The 17,081-nt window shown below is 53.7% G+C and overlaps 1 protein-coding gene and 1 long non-coding RNA gene across 2 annotated transcripts; one reads left to right on the top strand and one right to left on the bottom strand.

Moving 5' to 3' along the window:
* Nucleotides 1-288: 288 nt before the first annotated feature.
* On the bottom strand, nucleotides 289-3,904 carry LOC141579378 (uncharacterized). The gene is made up of 2 exons (XR_012510595.1): nucleotides 3,772-3,904; nucleotides 289-1,163 (listed from the first exon to the last, which is right to left on the bottom strand). It is a non-coding gene; the product is annotated as an uncharacterized LOC141579378 (long non-coding RNA).
* Nucleotides 1,569-13,549, top strand: KRT82 (keratin 82). Its single transcript, XM_074374830.1, has 9 exons — nucleotides 1,569-2,036; nucleotides 3,827-4,035; nucleotides 6,316-6,376; nucleotides 6,945-7,040; nucleotides 7,405-7,569; nucleotides 10,084-10,209; nucleotides 11,227-11,447; nucleotides 11,677-11,708; nucleotides 12,235-13,549. Exons 1-9 carry the CDS (start codon nucleotides 1,638-1,640, stop codon nucleotides 12,453-12,455), a joined length of 1,530 nt encoding a protein of 509 aa, XP_074230931.1. The 5' UTR covers nucleotides 1,569-1,637; the 3' UTR covers nucleotides 12,456-13,549.
* Nucleotides 13,550-17,081: the final 3,532 nt, after the last annotated feature.

Here is a 17,081-nt window from a genome sequence, read left to right on the forward strand (position 1 = left end):
TTCAAGCATCTCCAAAGGGCTGTGACCTGGGTGCCAGGGAGGGAGCCTGTAACCTGCATCTCCCTGAACAATTCCTGAGAGCAATGACCATCCCCAGGGATGCCCCCGGGCAAGAGCAGACTCAGCCTACCTCAGGGAGGCTCAGGACAGGGTGGGAAGACAGGCGAAGGAACCCACCTAATGGCTGACATCAGTGCATCTTTAGGGGGCCTGTTGGGAGATGGAGGGAACACAAAGTGCCCAACCAACTGAGAAGGTATCTTGAGACCAAAGAACGAGGCAGGCAGCTCCATCTAATCAATGGATCAGTTTATTACAGGGTAACTTATTATAGGGTGGGATGGGGTGGACAATGATTTGGAAGCATCCGCAGCTGCATTCTGTACCAACAGGGGACCATTGGGACAATTTTTATAGTTATCTTGGGGTACTGGGGTAGGTGCTTGGAAACAAGACTTGCATTCCTAAGTCAAGATTTATGAATGTGGGTGGGAGTATAGCTTGGTGGTAAACTGCGTGCTTAGCATGTGCGAGGACCTGGGTTCAATCCCCAGTACCGCCATTAAATAAATAAATAAACAAACCTAATTACCTCCCCCTCAAAACAAACAAACAACCAAACAAACAATTTATGAATGGTTAACTAGTCTCATGAGTGCCAGGAATATGTCAAGGAAGGTCTTCAACATTGTTTGGGGACTAACAGAGCACAGGGGCCACCTGGTCCTAATGATTATTAAACAATATCCATTAACTACAAAACCCTTGATGACAGAGAAGTGACTCACTGCCCAGTACAGTCCTGGGTAAGGTCAGCAGAAGGACAGGAGGGAGTGCACAGGCCCAAGATGGTGTCAGTTATGCTAACAGCCATACAAGGCCCAAAGAGTCCATCCTCTCCCCTCCTCAAGCACAAGGCATCTCCTCTTGAGTCCTCTGCAGCCTTTCTTGGACTAACCTGTCTCTGGAGACAAGAGTCTGTGTCTGGAGCCTTCTACCACAGGAGCGCCAGTGGGACGAGGTTAGCTGAGCCAGAGCCAGGACCCTGCCTGGCCTGAGCAGGGCCAGGGCCCCGTCTGCTGAGGGAGGCTTCTCTCAGCCCAGATCCTTCCTCCTTGGAAGCTCCTAGGACCGCCCATAGCGGGCACCTGGGTCTGGAGCATCTGCAGAAAAACACAGAAACAGCCTTGGGGATACAGAACATCCTCAAGCACCTCCAATTTGGTCTCTAATCCCGGAGCAGCCAGGGTTTATAACTCATGCCCCCATGAAGTGGCATAAAGTCCCGACTCTCCTTTTCCTTGAGGCCGAGCCACTGAATTAGCTGAACGTATCTGTCTGGTTGGCCCCTTTCGTCACCCCCGTAAACAAGGAAGGACAAATAGGATTTTTATGGGGCCCACCAGCATCGACCATTGGCTCCAGCTCTTTGCTCTTTGCTACCCTAATTATCCACCGTGGTACCTAGCAGCTGCCAATATGCCAAGCTCATAAACCTGATTTCATGGTGATCTGGGGTGTGGCCCAGCTCGGCCCTCCATCACCTACCAGATAAAAGGACGGAGGCTGAGCTGACCCGATAACTCGCACCTCCACCCTCCTGCCAGTGCCCCGTCTCTCTGCCCCTCGCCCCCACCATGTCGTGCCGCTCCTTGAAGCAGGGCTCCAGAGGTGGCTTCAGCTCATGCTCAGCTGTCCTCCCCCAGATCATCACCCACTATGCAGTGAGCAAGGGGCCTTGCAGGGTCAGGGGTGGTGGCGGGGGTCTCCGTGCCCTGGGCTGCCTCGGCTCCCGGAGCCTGTGCAATGTGGGCTTCGGGAGGCCCCGGGTCGCCTCCAGGTGTGGCCTGCCTGGCTTCGGGTACCGAGTGGGTGTCGCCTGCGGGCCTCCTGCCTGCATCGCCCCCGTCACCATCAATGAGAGCCTGCTGGTCCCACTGGAGCTGGAGATCGACCCGACTGTGCAGAGGGTGAAAAGGGACGAGAAGGAGCAGATCAAGTGCCTCAATAACCGCTTTGCGGCCTTCATCAACAAGGTAAGGGGCGGGCCCGGGGCTCCAGGGCCGTGGGAGGCAGGAAGCGCCTTGTGTCTGCTCCAGAGGGGCAGGGAGAGTGAGATGGCAGAGAAGCCGCTGTGGATCCACTGGCCTCCCCTGTGCTCCGCGACCCCTAATCGCTGAAAGCTGGTCAGATCAGGCTCAGCACTTGACATTTCTGCTTGCTAGTCCTTTTTTTTAACATGTCATTTCTCTCTGAATATTATCTGATAAAATCACAAAGGGGCCTGAGATCAGACTACAAGAGGAAGTTTCAGAGCAATGATAGATACTGAGAGAAGCAACCAAGAGGCAGAGACCTGTCCTCCCTGATGAGCCTTTAATGACAGAGCTGCCTTCTGGGTGTCTGAGCTGGGGTGAGACCCTTGGGCCTGGAGGCAGGGATGGGCACTGTGACCCCAGAATTTGCCATTAGCTTTGGCCTGGGATGAGGAGAAGGTGAAACAGTCAGAGCCAGGGACACAACGGGACTGTGAACAAAGTCTTACATCTGTCATTCCAGAGCCACAGCTCTGAAAGTCTTCAGGGAAGGGTGACATGCTGCCTTTGGAAGGTGCCAAACTGGCCTGTCACCCTCAGCTACCTCTGGGCCTGTCCCCACTCCCCAGGGAGATTCTTGGGGTCAGGATACATGCCAGGGACTAGGTCAGTGTTTCTGGTGACCCCAAGGTTTAGGGCAAAGAGTTCTGGGCTGGCAGTCAGGAGAGACGGGGGCCCAGGGGCTAGCTCACGCCTGACAGTTACCCTCAGGCCCTCTGCAAACCACTAACCTCCCAGTCTCAGGAACCCTGCTGCCCGGTGGGAAGGGGCTTGGTGGTGATGGGAGAATTGAAGGAGGTAATATATACAAAAGTGCTCCAAAAAACCAGTTGTTCTAGTACAGGGGGCTTGTTGAACTTACTCGTTTGAAAGCTCTTTAAGTTCTGGTTGTAAACCCATCCCAACAACGTGGGCCCCGATTGTCTGCTACGTCAACCACATGCTGTGAGGCTGGGGGCATCCTGGCGATGGGGCCGTTGACCAGAAGTAGGGCAACATGGCGAGATGCAAAATCCCAGGGCGCAGGCTGGAGACCATGCTCCCCCTGCCAGTGACCTGGGTGGCTGTGGCCAACTCACTCAGCTTCTCCTAACCTCGGTTTCCAAGCCACAAACATGGAGGAGTAGGCCAGTAGCCCTCCACATTACAGTGACAGGGACATTTTCTGGACTCAGCCATACAGGATGGGGCAGAGTAGGTCAGAGTGCTAGGACGCAGCCTTTGATCTTCCTCCCCTGGGTGGCCCTGGGCGCTCCTGGGCCGTAATTGAGGAAACCCCAATTTCCAGTGTAATCACCGGCTTACATTAGTATGATGTACAAAATGCTTCCCATACGATCCCAAGTAAGAGCTTTAGGCAGCAAAGTGAGGGCTGGATTGGGTTGGCCCAGGTTACAGGTCTCATGGGAAGCAGGCAGGCAGGGCTGGAAGGAGGGTCTGCTCAGTTCTCTTGGGGCAGTACTCTTTTCACCACTGCGTGTGACCGTGCGTGGAAGGTGGGGTCCCACACGCTGCCGCGGGCAGGAAAGAAACAGAGACACAGAGACACAGCCGCAGGGGCCGGTCCGCACAGAGACCCTGAAAGCGCTGGCCCATCGAGCAGTGCATTGGGAGTGAGAGTGAGCGCACAGACTGATTCCACTGCCCCCACCCCTGCCCCAGCACTGTCTCTCACCAGCCGTGGTCCCCAGGGTCTCTGCCTCCCCACAACATCCTGTTCTTGGCTGCAGGTCCGGTTCCTGGAGCAGAAGAACAAGCTGCTGGAGACCAAGTGGAACTTCATGCAGCAGCAGAGGTCCTTGCAGAACAACATTGAGCCCATCTTTGAGGCTTACATCTGTACCCTTCGGAGGCAGCTGGACTCCTCGGCCGGGGACCGGGCCCGGCTGGAGTCAGAGCTCTGCAGCGTCCAGGATGCACTGGAAGCCTACAAGAAAAAGTGAGTTGGCTCTGCTGTCACCTGGTCGGGGACATAGGGCAAGTGACATAAACAGTCTGGGCTCCAGTTTCCCCACCTTTAAAATGGGAAGCCAGAAACTTAGTTCACCAGGTGGTAGCGCAGGTAGGTGGGATAATGTAGGCAGAGCATCCAGGGTGTCTGCCCACTGGCACGGCAGAACCTTCGAAACTCTGAATTTGTCATCACCTGCCTTCCCACCACCCTCTTCCTCTCTTTGCGTCAAACAAGCTTTCTCCTGCATTTCTGGGCTCTACCTTATCTTCCAGCAGTCCCTTTGCAGACCCTGAACACTTCCATATTCCTCAGCAGACCCCCAAACCCTCCTTCTCCTCCCTCCAAGCTTCAACTCCCCTGTTCCTTCACCCTGATGAGCCTCTCTCAGTGTTTCTTCATGACATCCTGGCTAATATATCCCACCCCGCAACCGCCTGTCGCAGCCAGAAGCCATCGCCCCTTCTCTCACTTCCAGTTGCTCCGTCTCCCTGTCTCCCTCCCAGTTCTTGGTGGTTAAGGGTATGTAGCCGGCTCCAGACCTGACTCACACAGCAGCAGGTAGCTATGACACATGTCAGTGAAGAGCTCACCGGCTAATAGATCCGGAGCTTCTTGTGAGAAGTGGAGGCCCAGATAAATCGTCTTATGGTCCTGGGTGGGTCTCTTATGTGAGTGGGGAAGGGTCAAGAGAGATACATTTCCATTGACAAGAGACATATGAGTATGCAGAGAGCCATGCCAGGGACACACATGCTGCAGGTGTCAACCATATGTCTACTCGGGGCCAGCTGCTGTGCTGGGCAGTACGGGTGTGATAGAGTTGGGAAGATCTGGCTGCTTCCCTCAAGCTGTCCCGGTCCAGTAAGGGCAGACCTCTGTGCGTGCGTGCACACCAAAAGCTACAGCGTGGTACAAGGCAGAAGAGGGGAGGAATCCCAAGAGACTGAGAGAGTAGAAGGGGCCCAGGAAGGTTTCCCAGGGGAGGGGCCATTTTGCAAAGGGTCTTGAAGGCCATGTTTCATTCCAGTTGCTTCTTGTAAAAGAGGAGCCCAGAGTAGACCCTAGAAAAGGAGACAGGAGCAGGTGACAAGGAAGGAACGAGTGAGAGAGAACAAGTCAAGCACACTGTGACAGGCGAGATGCGGCGAGACCGTGGCTGGGGTGAGGCCAACCCTCTCAGCAGGAATGATGCCGTTTTTGATGGTTAAGATACGAGAGGCGGAGGAGATATATTTTGCAGCTCAAGATGAGGACTTTGGGTTTTCAAAGTGGGGCAATTGGAGAGGGATGAGAGCAGAGGGGATTTTTAACAAGAATAGGAAACGCACAGTACCCTGTGCCAGCACTGGCCTGGCTTGGCAGATGTTAGCTTGTGTGATATTTTTAACGCACAGCACCTCTGTGAGGCAGAACCAGTGTTATCCTCATTCTACAGATGATGAAGCTGAGGCCCAGGGAGGCCAAATCACTTACCCAAAGTCACATGACTAGCACAGGACAGAGCCAAGATTGTAACCCAAGCGGCCAGCTCAGCGCCCAGTGCCTTTGCCACAGCTGAGTTCTGCTGGAAAACGGAAGGAGGGGTTCCAGAAAGCGCAGGGAAGCTTTTAATGGATTGATGTTGCTCGTCAAACTGAGTCATTCCGCCTGACTGAACCCCCTGATCCTGATTCCATTGCCTTGGGGGCCAGTGAGTGGGCGAGGAGCTCCCTTGGAGCCCAGAGGAAACATTCAAGCTATCTCTGAGGATCTGGTAAAGTGGGTAATTGCTACCTCTGCAAGTGAGCTGCAGGTAAAGGCCAGGCTCAGAACTCCTGGGCAGCAGAGACACAGGATCAGTGACTGCAGCCAACTCAGAACAGCTCAGAAAAGACAGCTGTGACCGCAACAGGCAGCCAACTCTTCATCGCCTTCCCAGAGGAAATGACTAGATGAAGTAAGCTTCCTCAGCAGCAAGATAGAATAAAGGTAGCCTTCAGAAGGACTTCCCAGAGAATGATTCATCACAGAGACAGGTTGCTGGGCAGTAGGGTAGGGGGTAAACTTGCAAAGGGACAAATGAGTGTCTATGATAAAGATCATCTTGAGTAGCTGGAGGAGCCATAGGTGCCCAGAGACACAGCTGGACCCGGTGCCTCCTTCAGACATTCAGTCAGTGAGCGACAAATTTGCCCCCTTAGGCTCCTTTCCTCGGGCCTCGTACCACCACCCCTTCCAAACCCTACGAGCCCAAATAAAACATTTTTTTCCTGCCCATCCCACCAGATACGAAGAGGAGCTCTCCCTGCGGCCCTGTGCTGAGAATGAGTTTGTTGCCTTGAAGAAGGTGAGGGAGGATGTACGCCTCCTAAGCTGGACCAGTGGGCCTGGGGGCCACTCAGCCTCTGGACAGTTCCCAGACATGCCTGCAGCCCGCCCACCCACAAACCCCGATGCCAGCCCCACTGGCCCTGGGAGAGAGGAAGGCCAGCCTCCCACCCCTGGCAAAAGGGCAGTGACTGACCTGGCCACCACCTCCCACCTCACGATAAGGGTTGTGTCTACACCTGCCCAAGAAGCTAGAGATGTAGCTACCAAAACTCTGACTCACACCTCCAAAAATAAAAGCCATCATGATCAGTCCTCAGACAGATAGCTCCGTATTTTCTGGCCTGAGTTCCAGCTCTAAGGAGCTACATTCAAAGCTCCTGGAACCCCACTTCCTCCAAATCCTTCCCTGCTGGGATGCCAGGCCCAGGCATGGGGTCCTGGGGCTGGCAACCCCTCTCTCCATCTTGGCTTTGTCACCCCTTCACATCCATATGGGCCTAACTGGGGAAAAGTGGGTCCCACTCCTGCCACCAGCTTGCCTGGGAGGTGGCCCCAGGTTATGATTGTCACTGCTCTGGCTGCAGGATGTGGACACGGCTTTCCTGATAAAGGCTGACCTGGAGACCAACGTGGAGGCTCTGATCCAGGAGACTGACTTCCTGAGAAGCCTGTATGATGAGGTCGGCCAGAGACCAGGCCTGTGAGGTGACGGGGTGGGGAAGCCCCTGCCCTGTGGGTACGATTCAGGACAAGCTGACTTAAAAGTGAGAAGATGACAAAAATCAGCATGGGACAGTGGTTCTCAGGCAGAGAGACTCGCAGAGTCGGATGGCCCAGACCTTGGCTCTTGGGTCTCTGTGTAACTGGAGGGTGGGGATGGGGAACAGGTCAGTGATCGAAGGCCAGGACAGCTAGGCAAAGTCCCTGCAAGTCTGCTGCGGGAAGGCCAGAGCTGGGCCAGACCCTCTCCTCCCCACCCGCTTTCTCCCCCACTTTACCCTCAAAGAGCTCCCCGATTCTCACCCGGGCCACCCCCACCCCCAGGAAATCTGCCTGCTCCAGTCTCAGATTTCAGAGACCTCGGTCGTTGTGAAGATGGACAACAGCCGGGAACTGGACCTGGACGGCATCATCACTGAGGTCAAGGCCCAGTACGACGACATCACCAGCCGCAGCAAAGCCCAAGCGGAGGCCTGGTACCAGCGCCGGGTGAGGCCCACGGCAGGCGGGAGGGGCCCCAGAGTCATGCTCCCCCAGGAAGCGGGTGAGGAGGTAGTGAGAGCCACGCTGCAACCAGCCCTGCTGTTTCCGCCAGGCGCCAGGCCCCAGGCCCCAGGCCAGGTCTCCACTGAGCGTGTGGGAGACCCCGCAGACAGCCCAGGCCTGTCATCAGGACGCCCCAGCTTTATTCACCCACAGACTCACTGAAAGTGCTCCTCTAAGTAACCTTCACGGAACACTAATTGGCAGTGATGGCAGAGGGCTCTGGGCTTCAAGGCGTAGGTGGAGGTTAATGGCATGGAGTGGTTACTAATGGTAGAGCAGAAACAGTGATTAAGGTGGCCTCATACTACAGTAATGAGGGGCTTGCTGGGAAGCCAGTTGGTGTCCCCGAGGGCAATTTGATTTAACAAATATTATCATCTCAGTCTCAGCCATCCATCTGTGAAAAGCCCCATTCATTCACTCACTCACTCATTCACTCATTCAACAACTGTTCATTGAGCATCCATCGTGCGCCAAGCACCATTCTAGGTGCTGGAGACCCGCAGGGAACAGGACAGACAGCACCCCCTGCCTTCGTATCTCTTTCATTCTAGAGGCAGGGGCAGGGGCGGGACAGACAAATAAGTGCAGTGAATGTATGTCAGATGGATGCGTGCTAAGGAGAAAATAAATCAGGGCGACACGTAGGGGGTGCGGTGGGAATACAGTTTCAAATAAGGTGGCCTGGGGAGAAGGGCCTTACTGAGGTGTGTGGCACCACGAGGATTCTAAGAGTCAGACCAGCCCTGTTCTCAAGGAGAATTACAGTCCTCCAGAGAGAAACGTGTAACCAACCAAACAGAAACATAAGGAAGCTAAGATCGAATGACAGGCTAAGGGAGTCTGACCATGATGGAAGCAGTAAATTACATCTGGAAAGGCAGAGGCATTGGCATTGGATCTGGCTCTTGAAGGCCAAGTACGATTTCAATAAGCAGAGCATGGGGGAAGGGTACGCCTGGCCAAGGGCCAGCAGGGGCCAGGCTGCGGAAGCATGAAAGGGAGGTGCCCGGTATGAAACACCACGAAGGAGATGGGGCTAGAGACACAGGGCCAGATCACAGCAGAGCCACAGATCTTGGACTTTCTTCTGAAGTCAACGGGGACCAGTGTCCAGGAAGTGCCCTGAGCAATGTTCTGCCCTTTGTCTGGAGATCCATGGTTATCAAGGTATCAAACCCTGGCCTGGAGTCAGCTCCCTGTGACTCAGTCTGTGGCCTATCCGCGACCAGGTCTCACTCCAACCAGCCCCTCCTCTGGTTGCTTTCCATCCAGTCAGGTGGGCTAACCATCAGTCAGGTATGCTCAGGGAAAACAACTACAGTTTCCCCTAAGTTAGACCAGAAAGCTAACTCTATTATTTAATAATTGTATTTGTCTGTAAAACAAATTTGACTTGATATTTAGTTTTTTCTCAAATAACTTGAAGTACAGAAATAGATTGCCTGTGGATGACACCAGGGTTCTATGCTACCATCAGGAATACAGTCGCCTTCTAGCTTTCTATTCTGCCGTTCTTAATGCATTGCTTTAATCTTCATGGTTGCCTCATGTCCCAAGATGGCTGCAATACCACCAATCTCACATGTTCATTCCAGGCAGAAAGAAGAACAGAGGGCAAAAGAAATATGCCAATTGAATCATCCCTCATTATAAACAGCTTTCCTGGAAACCCTATCTAGCAATGGCCATAGGCATCATTGATGAGAAAGCTGCGAAATATTCTCTTACCGGGGCTTCTGTTTGAAGAGGAGAGTGGATATTAACTAGGCAACTGCAAGCTTTCCCACAATAACTAAAGAGAGTGATTTGTGCTTAACTCTTGTTTTATATTTTCTATGCAAAATGCTCTCATCCTTTATAAGCAGGAAATATAGAGTTAGTTAATTTTTAAAAATTTATAAATGTAATCTACAACACTCTATTCAGAAATTAGATTCAAAGCGCAAGGTTAAAAAAAAATGTATTAAGCCAAGATAAGAAGTAACACTGCATTTTGTTTTCAATTGTTTTGAAAGAGAATATACATATCTGGTGGGCAGACACGGTGTGTCCTCAGTCTTCGGTCTGTTAAACCCAAGACCTGTTAGATCCCAGACTAAGCACAGAAACCCCTTACCAAGGTCCACAGCAGGGGTGGAGCAAAAGGAGGGAAAAAGAGACAAAAAGATGAGACACAAAACAGCTAAATAGAAGGGAAGTGAGCCTGGAGCTTAGAGAAGAATTTAATAAAGCCTGGAGGTTCAGGGCTGGGAGGTGAGAAGGGAACAAGGAGCAGCACAGGAAAAGACCCCAAAATGGACCAGAAATGGGAAGGGGATGGGGAGCAGGGCAAGTATAAGAATCCAGACACACCTGAGCCAGGAAGTCACAAGACGAGAGACTCGGGACAGTGTGAGAAGGGGCTGGGAGGTGCCACAGAGTAAGAACCCAGGTTCTGACCTCCCTGCCCCGCAGTATGAGGAGCTGCAGCGCACTGCCGGGAACCACGCGGACGACCTCCGCAACCGCAGGAACGATATCCTGGAAATGAAAAAGCTGATCCAGCGGCTGCAGCAAGACATTGAGAATGTCAAAGCCCAGGTGAGGCTTATTCCAGGCTGACCCACCATCTGGTCCTGGTCGTGCGGGCAGGTCCATCCCCCCTGGGAGCCCAATTGAGGAGGGAATGAACTTGCACTGCCTCCCCTGGAGGGAGCGAGCCCTTTCTACAGAAGAGCTGACCCAGAGCAGGACGAGAAGCCTCAGGAGCCAGCAAGGTCCGCAGCAGGCTAAGCGACCTACTTTTATCAAGATGATACAGCAAGGACCCTCACTAAATGGGAGTGTGGGAAGGGTGCTCTCCAGGCCCCTTCCAACCAAAGACTCTGTAATTCTATGCTCCCGAAATTCAAGGTGACTCTGCAGATTCATAAAACAAGACTCATTCTGTTCTCCTAGGCTAGTGAAGGCCAGGCAGATGCTTAAAACCTATTAACATTTATGGTTATTTAATGTTTAATTAAAATATATTTATTATTTAAAGTTATTAAAATCTATTAGCCATAAAGCAATCGCTCAGCATATCTAAGAGGAGACTCTCAGATCTCCCTGAGGTGTTCTAGACAGGAGAACTGGTCCCAATCCCCCGAAGGAACTAGATGTCACAATCCTAGGGTGAAGCCCCAGCAGATTGGAATCTGGCCCATAACCATGACTGGAGGAAAACCTCAGTCTTCCGCCTGTGTCTCTCCTTTACTCTCACACAATTACACTCCCATTTTTGACATCAGTTGTATGGGGGAGTTTCCCACATCAACCAGTTCTGCAACACCAGCTGGGCGTTCTACCATTTAACTCAATTCTGACACTCTTTACCTAGAGATAGCATGAGATCCCACAGGTCAGGGGCTGCCCACTAAGTCCCACAAGACTGCTGCCACTTCAGATGCCCATCACAGGTCCAGGTGGTGCTCCTGGTGGTGCCAGGAACCGGGAGCAGAGACCAATATGATTATATATTTTTTCTGTTATCTCACAACGACCATGCTCTGCCTGTTCTGAGACTCAGTCCACGGCTCCAGGGCCCCCAGTAATGCCTTTCTCTGCTCTGCCCCCCAGCGCTGCAAACTGGAAGGCGCCATAACCGAGGCGGAGAAGCAGGGCGAGGCAGCCCTCGAAGATGCCAAGTGCAAGCTGGCGGGGCTGGAGGAGGCCCTGCAGAAGTCCAAGCAGGACATGGCCTGCCTGCTCAGGGAGTACCAGGAGGTGATGAACTCCAAGCTGGGCCTGGACATCGAGATTGCCACCTACCGGCGCCTGCTGGAGGGCGAGGAGCACAGGTGAGTCAATGATGAGCACCGGGTGTGTATATCCCCCCCGCCCTCGGGTTGCTGCTGCTGTGGCTGCTCATCCTGCTGTCCCGGAAAGCCTAAAACAGCACACAGCCTGCAGGCCCTCCTCATTGACAGGGTCCATGGTACGGGCAGATGGAGGGGGGGCCGCGCGTTTCCTGGCCTCATTCTCTGATGCAGTTACCTTGTGTCTTCCTTTTCCTCTCCCCCTCCCCAGGCTGTGTGAAGGCATCGGGCCGGTGAATATCTGTGAGTAAATGAGCACTCCTCAGGGGCTCTGCGGTCTTGGGGGCTGATCAATCCAACACAGACAGAGCACCCTGCCGGGGCCCAAACCTCAGCGTGCCTGCCCCACCCAGAGGAAGAGTCCTGTCTGCTGGAGCTCCTCGGGGATGGAGAGGCTCTCCCTCGGAGCTGTCCATATGTTTGGCAGTCAGAATTAGGAGCAGATATACAGCATGATCCCGGTGCTTCAGGGCCCAGAAGCTGCCAGGAACCCTCCAGACAAGGGGATGCTTTTCTGGAGAAGGGTGTTAAAGTAGACTCAGACAAGTAGAAACAGAGAGGGTAAAACAGAAGCTAGAAGAAAGACATGTGGGGAACTTCCAGCACTTTACATGGATGGGGTGGGAGACATGGAAGTTGGTAGCTGGGGTAGGGGTGTCCTTAGAGGTGAAAGGCAGCAGGTGGGGACATGGCCTGGCTCAGATGTTTCGGGGCAATGTCCTTAGCGCCACGTGGTGCAGGGCCCTGAGCATCCCTTCCTGTTCCGCAGCCGTGAGCAGCTCCAAAGGCGCCGTCCTCTACGAGCCATGTGTGGTCAGCACACCCACGTACTGTCCAGGGGGCACCAGTCTCCTCAACAGTAGTGGGGGCTGCAGCGTCGTGGGCACCGGTGAACTCTACATCCCCTGCGAGCCCCTGGGCTGTGGGAGCGGGCGGGGCTCTAGCCTGAAGCTAGGGGCTGGGGGCAGCTCCTCCTGCCACAAATGTTAGTACAGCTCCAGAGGCTGGAAGCCCAAGGGGCAGGGCACCAGCCCCCAACCTGGATGTTGCCCCCACCCACCCACCCACCAGAGTTGAAGACAGGGCTATTTCAAAATCCCACCATCCTGTACTAACCAAAGGTTTCCCTTGGGTTTACACTGGGAGCTGCCCCATAGGTATCTTCAAGCGTCGTCTTTCACTTAGGTGTGTGCAGACCCTGAGCTAGACCCTGGGGTGCGGGTGGGATGCAAAGAAAGAGAACGCATCCCCGTATCCGGGGACGGCCGGCAATCAGGCCCCAGTGTGGCCAAGAGAATGGCCGCAGCCCCCAGACACTTCTCTTCCCCATGAGAAGGCCAAATGGGCACATCACAGTTCTGCTTTGTGGATTATCCCATGGAAATTTCCCCACCACACCAGACTCCCCTACCCCCGGAGGTTCCCCACCTGTCTTACCTCTGGCTCTCATGCGCCTAAGAAAAGTAAAGTTCTTTTAACATCCACCTCATACATGCACATTTGCAAATATCAAAAAGAGACAACCCAGAATCCCATTCTGAATTCCAAAGCCAAGGGCCAGGATTTCAGGATCACTTAGGATCTGTCAGTGGTCCTCAGCTAGCACACAGAATCAAGAGTTGGTCTTTGGGCCTAGATTTATCTGCTCAGGTGTGTTGAACTTGCACTATAGAAATCCATCTTTTCCCTGAGCTCACATTGGCAGCCGATGGCTGAGAAATGCCTAGCACAAAGGCCAGGAGACATGGAATATTTCTCAACCAAGGGAGACTGACGTTGTCTGTTCAAAGGGAATCAACCCCACCCCTGCCCGTGTACATAGCCACACCTGTCCTGCTCCCTCTCGAGTTCTGCTTGCTTTGGGTCTAATATGAACATGATTTCCTGGCTACAGTGATGAGGGGCTGCCTCAGCGGACTTGGAGGCTCTGGTTCTTGGAGGGGCTGTGAGGAAGAAGGAGGTGCTCACCTGCCCCCCATCTCCCTGTAGTGCTGCATCTGCAGAAACCCAACCACCCAGGGATCCACCGTTCAGCCATGAGCCTCTGGGCTCTTCTGTCCCCAATAAACTGACTGTTCACAGGCTACAGGAATCAAGATTATTCACCCTTCTCTGTGGAGGGCAATGACGTGGAAGGAGAACCTATGAGCCGCTTTTGGGGGCTGGGGGCCAGGGGCCAGGGGAGGGGAAATGGAAGTTATTATACAAATGCAAAAACTACATATGAATGACTGGCAAGTAAATGGAATAAATGTGGATCTGTAAAGATTCCAATGAAAATCTGCCCATCCCACCCCAATAGTTGGTGAGTCACTTGCCATGTTAAAAGCCATGGGCCTCGTACCCATAAGACTCCTCACCACGTGGTCCCCTGCATATGTCCTAGGGAAAGGCCATGGGGCCCCTATCATGTCTGTACTTAGCGGCCTCCAAGCCTGGGCTTTGCTTCCCCATCCTGGACTATGTGTCCCAGGTGCTCGGTGCAGGGCCGCTGCAGGCCTGGGGAAAGCAGGGAAGATGGGTGGCTGCTTGGCCAAGGAGGAGCACCCCCATCCTCCTCTCCCTCTCAGGAGCCCCAAGACCTGGAGATGAGACTCAGTGGCAGCAGTGCCACCCTCTTGTTGCCTCACTGATTCCCCAGGACAATGCCCCCACCACAAACTCCCCCTCGGGACTCCCCTCTCCTGAGCATTGGGATGCAGCTCCCCTTCTCCCACAGCCTCGCACAGGGCATCTCTTCTGTGCCAAGCCCTGCATTAGAAGCTGGCGATGCCACGGTGACTATGACACCTTCTGAACCCCAGAGGAGCTCTCTGCCTCTCAGGGGAGTCACAAGTCATGAGAAGCAGAGAGGACAGGAGTGACAAGAAAAAGCATCTCCCGATTAGGCCCGGCAAGGGAATCAGAGACAGGTTCACAGAGGAGATTGCAAGCACAGGATCTGAACGGACAGGGGTTTCAGATTGGCAGGCAGCATAATCAAAAGAACCCACACACTCACTTTTTCATTCACTCAAAATATTTATCAAGTACCTGCCATGGGTCAGCTCTGCCCAGGGGCTGACCACACAGTAGTGAATAAGGCAGACCCAGCCAGGGCCCGCCTACCAGTGGGGACAGTAGACACAGTATCTAGAGGCCGTGGTAGGGACTGTAAACTGGTGCGGCCACTTTGGAAAACAGTGTGGCAATTCCTCAAATGTTGAACATGGAGTTACCGTATGACCCAGCAATTCCACTCCTGACTTTATACCCAAGAGAAATGAAAACACGTCCACACAAAAACTCATATGTGCATGTTCAGAGCAGCACTATTCACAATAGCCAAACGGTGGAAATAACCCAAGTGTTCATCATGGAGGAACGGATAATCAAAATTTGATCTATCTATACAATGAAATAATTTATGGCCATAAAAAGGAATGAAATGTTGATACATGCTGCAATATGGATGAACCTTGAAAACACATGGTAGATAAAAGAAATCAGACATAGGGACCACACATCCTATGATTCCATTCATGTGAAAGCTCAGAATAGGGAAATCTGTAGAGATAGAAAGCAGGTAAGTGATTGCCTAGGGCTGGAGGAAGGAGAAGATGGGGTAGGGGTGAGAGTTAAAGGTTTCTTGTTGAGGTGATGAGAATATTCTAAAAGGGACTGTGGTGATGGCTGCACGTATCTGGGAATATACTAAAACCACTGAACTGCACATTTTAAAGGAATGAATAATATGATATGTGAATTATATCTTAATATAACTGTTTTTTAAAAATGGGGCCCTGGCCTGAATCCATGCTTCTAGGGCTTACAGCCTAACCAGGAGTACAGACCTGGAATAGGAAATTACAGGTGCAAGGCTTTTTGTGAAGGACGACATAACTGAGGGGCCCACCCTGATCCCTGGGCCTCAGGAAGCTTCCTAGGAGGAGGGACAGGCAAGCTGGATCCCGAAGGCCAGCAGGACAGGGGGGACTGAAGGAAGCAGGACGGGGGCTCCAGGCTGAGGGCTGAGCAGCCACCATGATCCAGAACGCATGGCATCTGACCAGTGAGAGTTGGTGATTCTAGGGACGTACATCCACACCTGGGGAAGGAGAGGGCGGAACGAGGCCTCATGACCTCCTTCCCACTAGCCCTGTGACTCTGGACTGGGCCCTAGAGCCAGCTAAGCTCCTTGCTGATTAATAACTCAGAGCTCTGAACAGTACAGGGATGCTCTGGAGTCAGCAAAAACAGAGATTCCAACAGACCTCCCACCTCTATCCGCAAAGACGACTACCCAGAGCCCAGGAGACAGCCAGTGGAGGGAAGGAGGAGAGGGAGGGAAGATTCCCCAACTCTCGCTGCTAGGTGAGCTCAGGCATGGCAACCATCCCTTTGGGGATTCCCATTCCAGAGTGGCCTGGGCCCCGGGGGAAGGAAGGCTTGTCTGGAACAGTCCACAGGCAGACTCATCCCAATTGGGAGGGCGCCCAGCTCAGTCCTGGACGTGAGCTAGAGGCCGGAGCACGTCCCTCTGGAGCTTTCACCAGGGGACCCCCTCAGTGCTGTGCTGGGCACTCCCATTCTCCCTTGAGACCCAGGGAGGAGGCAACTCTAGGCAGGCGGGACAAAAGTGCCTCCTGGTGGTGGCCCAGCAGCTCACCTCCATTCACCTGGGCAAACATCTGAGCTTCTCCCAGGACCCGCCCCGCGCCAGGTGCTGGGATGCAGGGAGCATCAGGCCCTGGCCCTGCCCTCGGGAGGCCAAGAGAACAGCCTGTGTGAAACCAGGGCCTCAATGCATTCCGTTCCGCCTGGAGAATCCAAATTCCAGCCACTTCCAGAGCGCCCCCTAGAGGACAGGTGGGGAATGACCCCAGGAGGCCTGGGGAGGGTGAGGACCAGGAATGGAGCCCCTTGTTTCTGGGTCTGTCTCCCCAGAATGGCTCCCATTCCCTTGTCCCTCTTCTCCCCAGGAGGCCCTTCCTTGCCGCACCGCGCCCTCCCTCAGGAGCTGCTGCCTCTCCCCTAAAGGCCCTCATCTCACCCAGATCCCTCCCTCATCCCAGTCCCATCAGTGGCCCCAGGCAGACCCTCTCCTGCCACTCTCCACTTGGTGCTCGGATTGGGGGAAATGGGGGCAGAAACGGAACTGTGAGCAGAGGAGGGGAACTCAGGATCACTGAGTCTGACAGAAGGAAGCGGGCAGCGCCCAGCAGGCACCCCAGCACCGAAACGCGATGCCGGGCACACATCATCTCCCAGTGAAGGTGCAGTTTTTCGAAGCGGACTGACCTGCACACCCATAAGGAGCATCACTCCATCCCAGCAGGTGATAGCTGTGTAGGCAGGTGAGGAATTTGGGTCAAACCTGGAAAAATCATCCTGCCTGAAAGTGTGGGGATGGGCCCAAGCAAGAGGGGTGTTTTAACCTGGAAAAATCATCCTGCCTGAAAGTCTGGGGATGGGCCCAAGCAAGAGGGGTATTTTATCTCTCCTGAGAGGTGTTTAGATTCCCTCCACTCATCATTAGTCTGACAGGGCGGAGGGGTGGAGGGCCTCAGCCTCTCCCATTGTCCCCCTCCTTCTGCTAGGGGACTCCTGAGCTTCTCTTCCCACCAGGGCAGGTCC

The sequence above is a fragment of the Camelus bactrianus genome, chromosome 12 (assembly GCF_048773025.1).
Source record: "Camelus bactrianus isolate YW-2024 breed Bactrian camel chromosome 12, ASM4877302v1, whole genome shotgun sequence".
NCBI lineage: Eukaryota > Metazoa > Chordata > Mammalia > Artiodactyla > Camelidae > Camelus > Camelus bactrianus.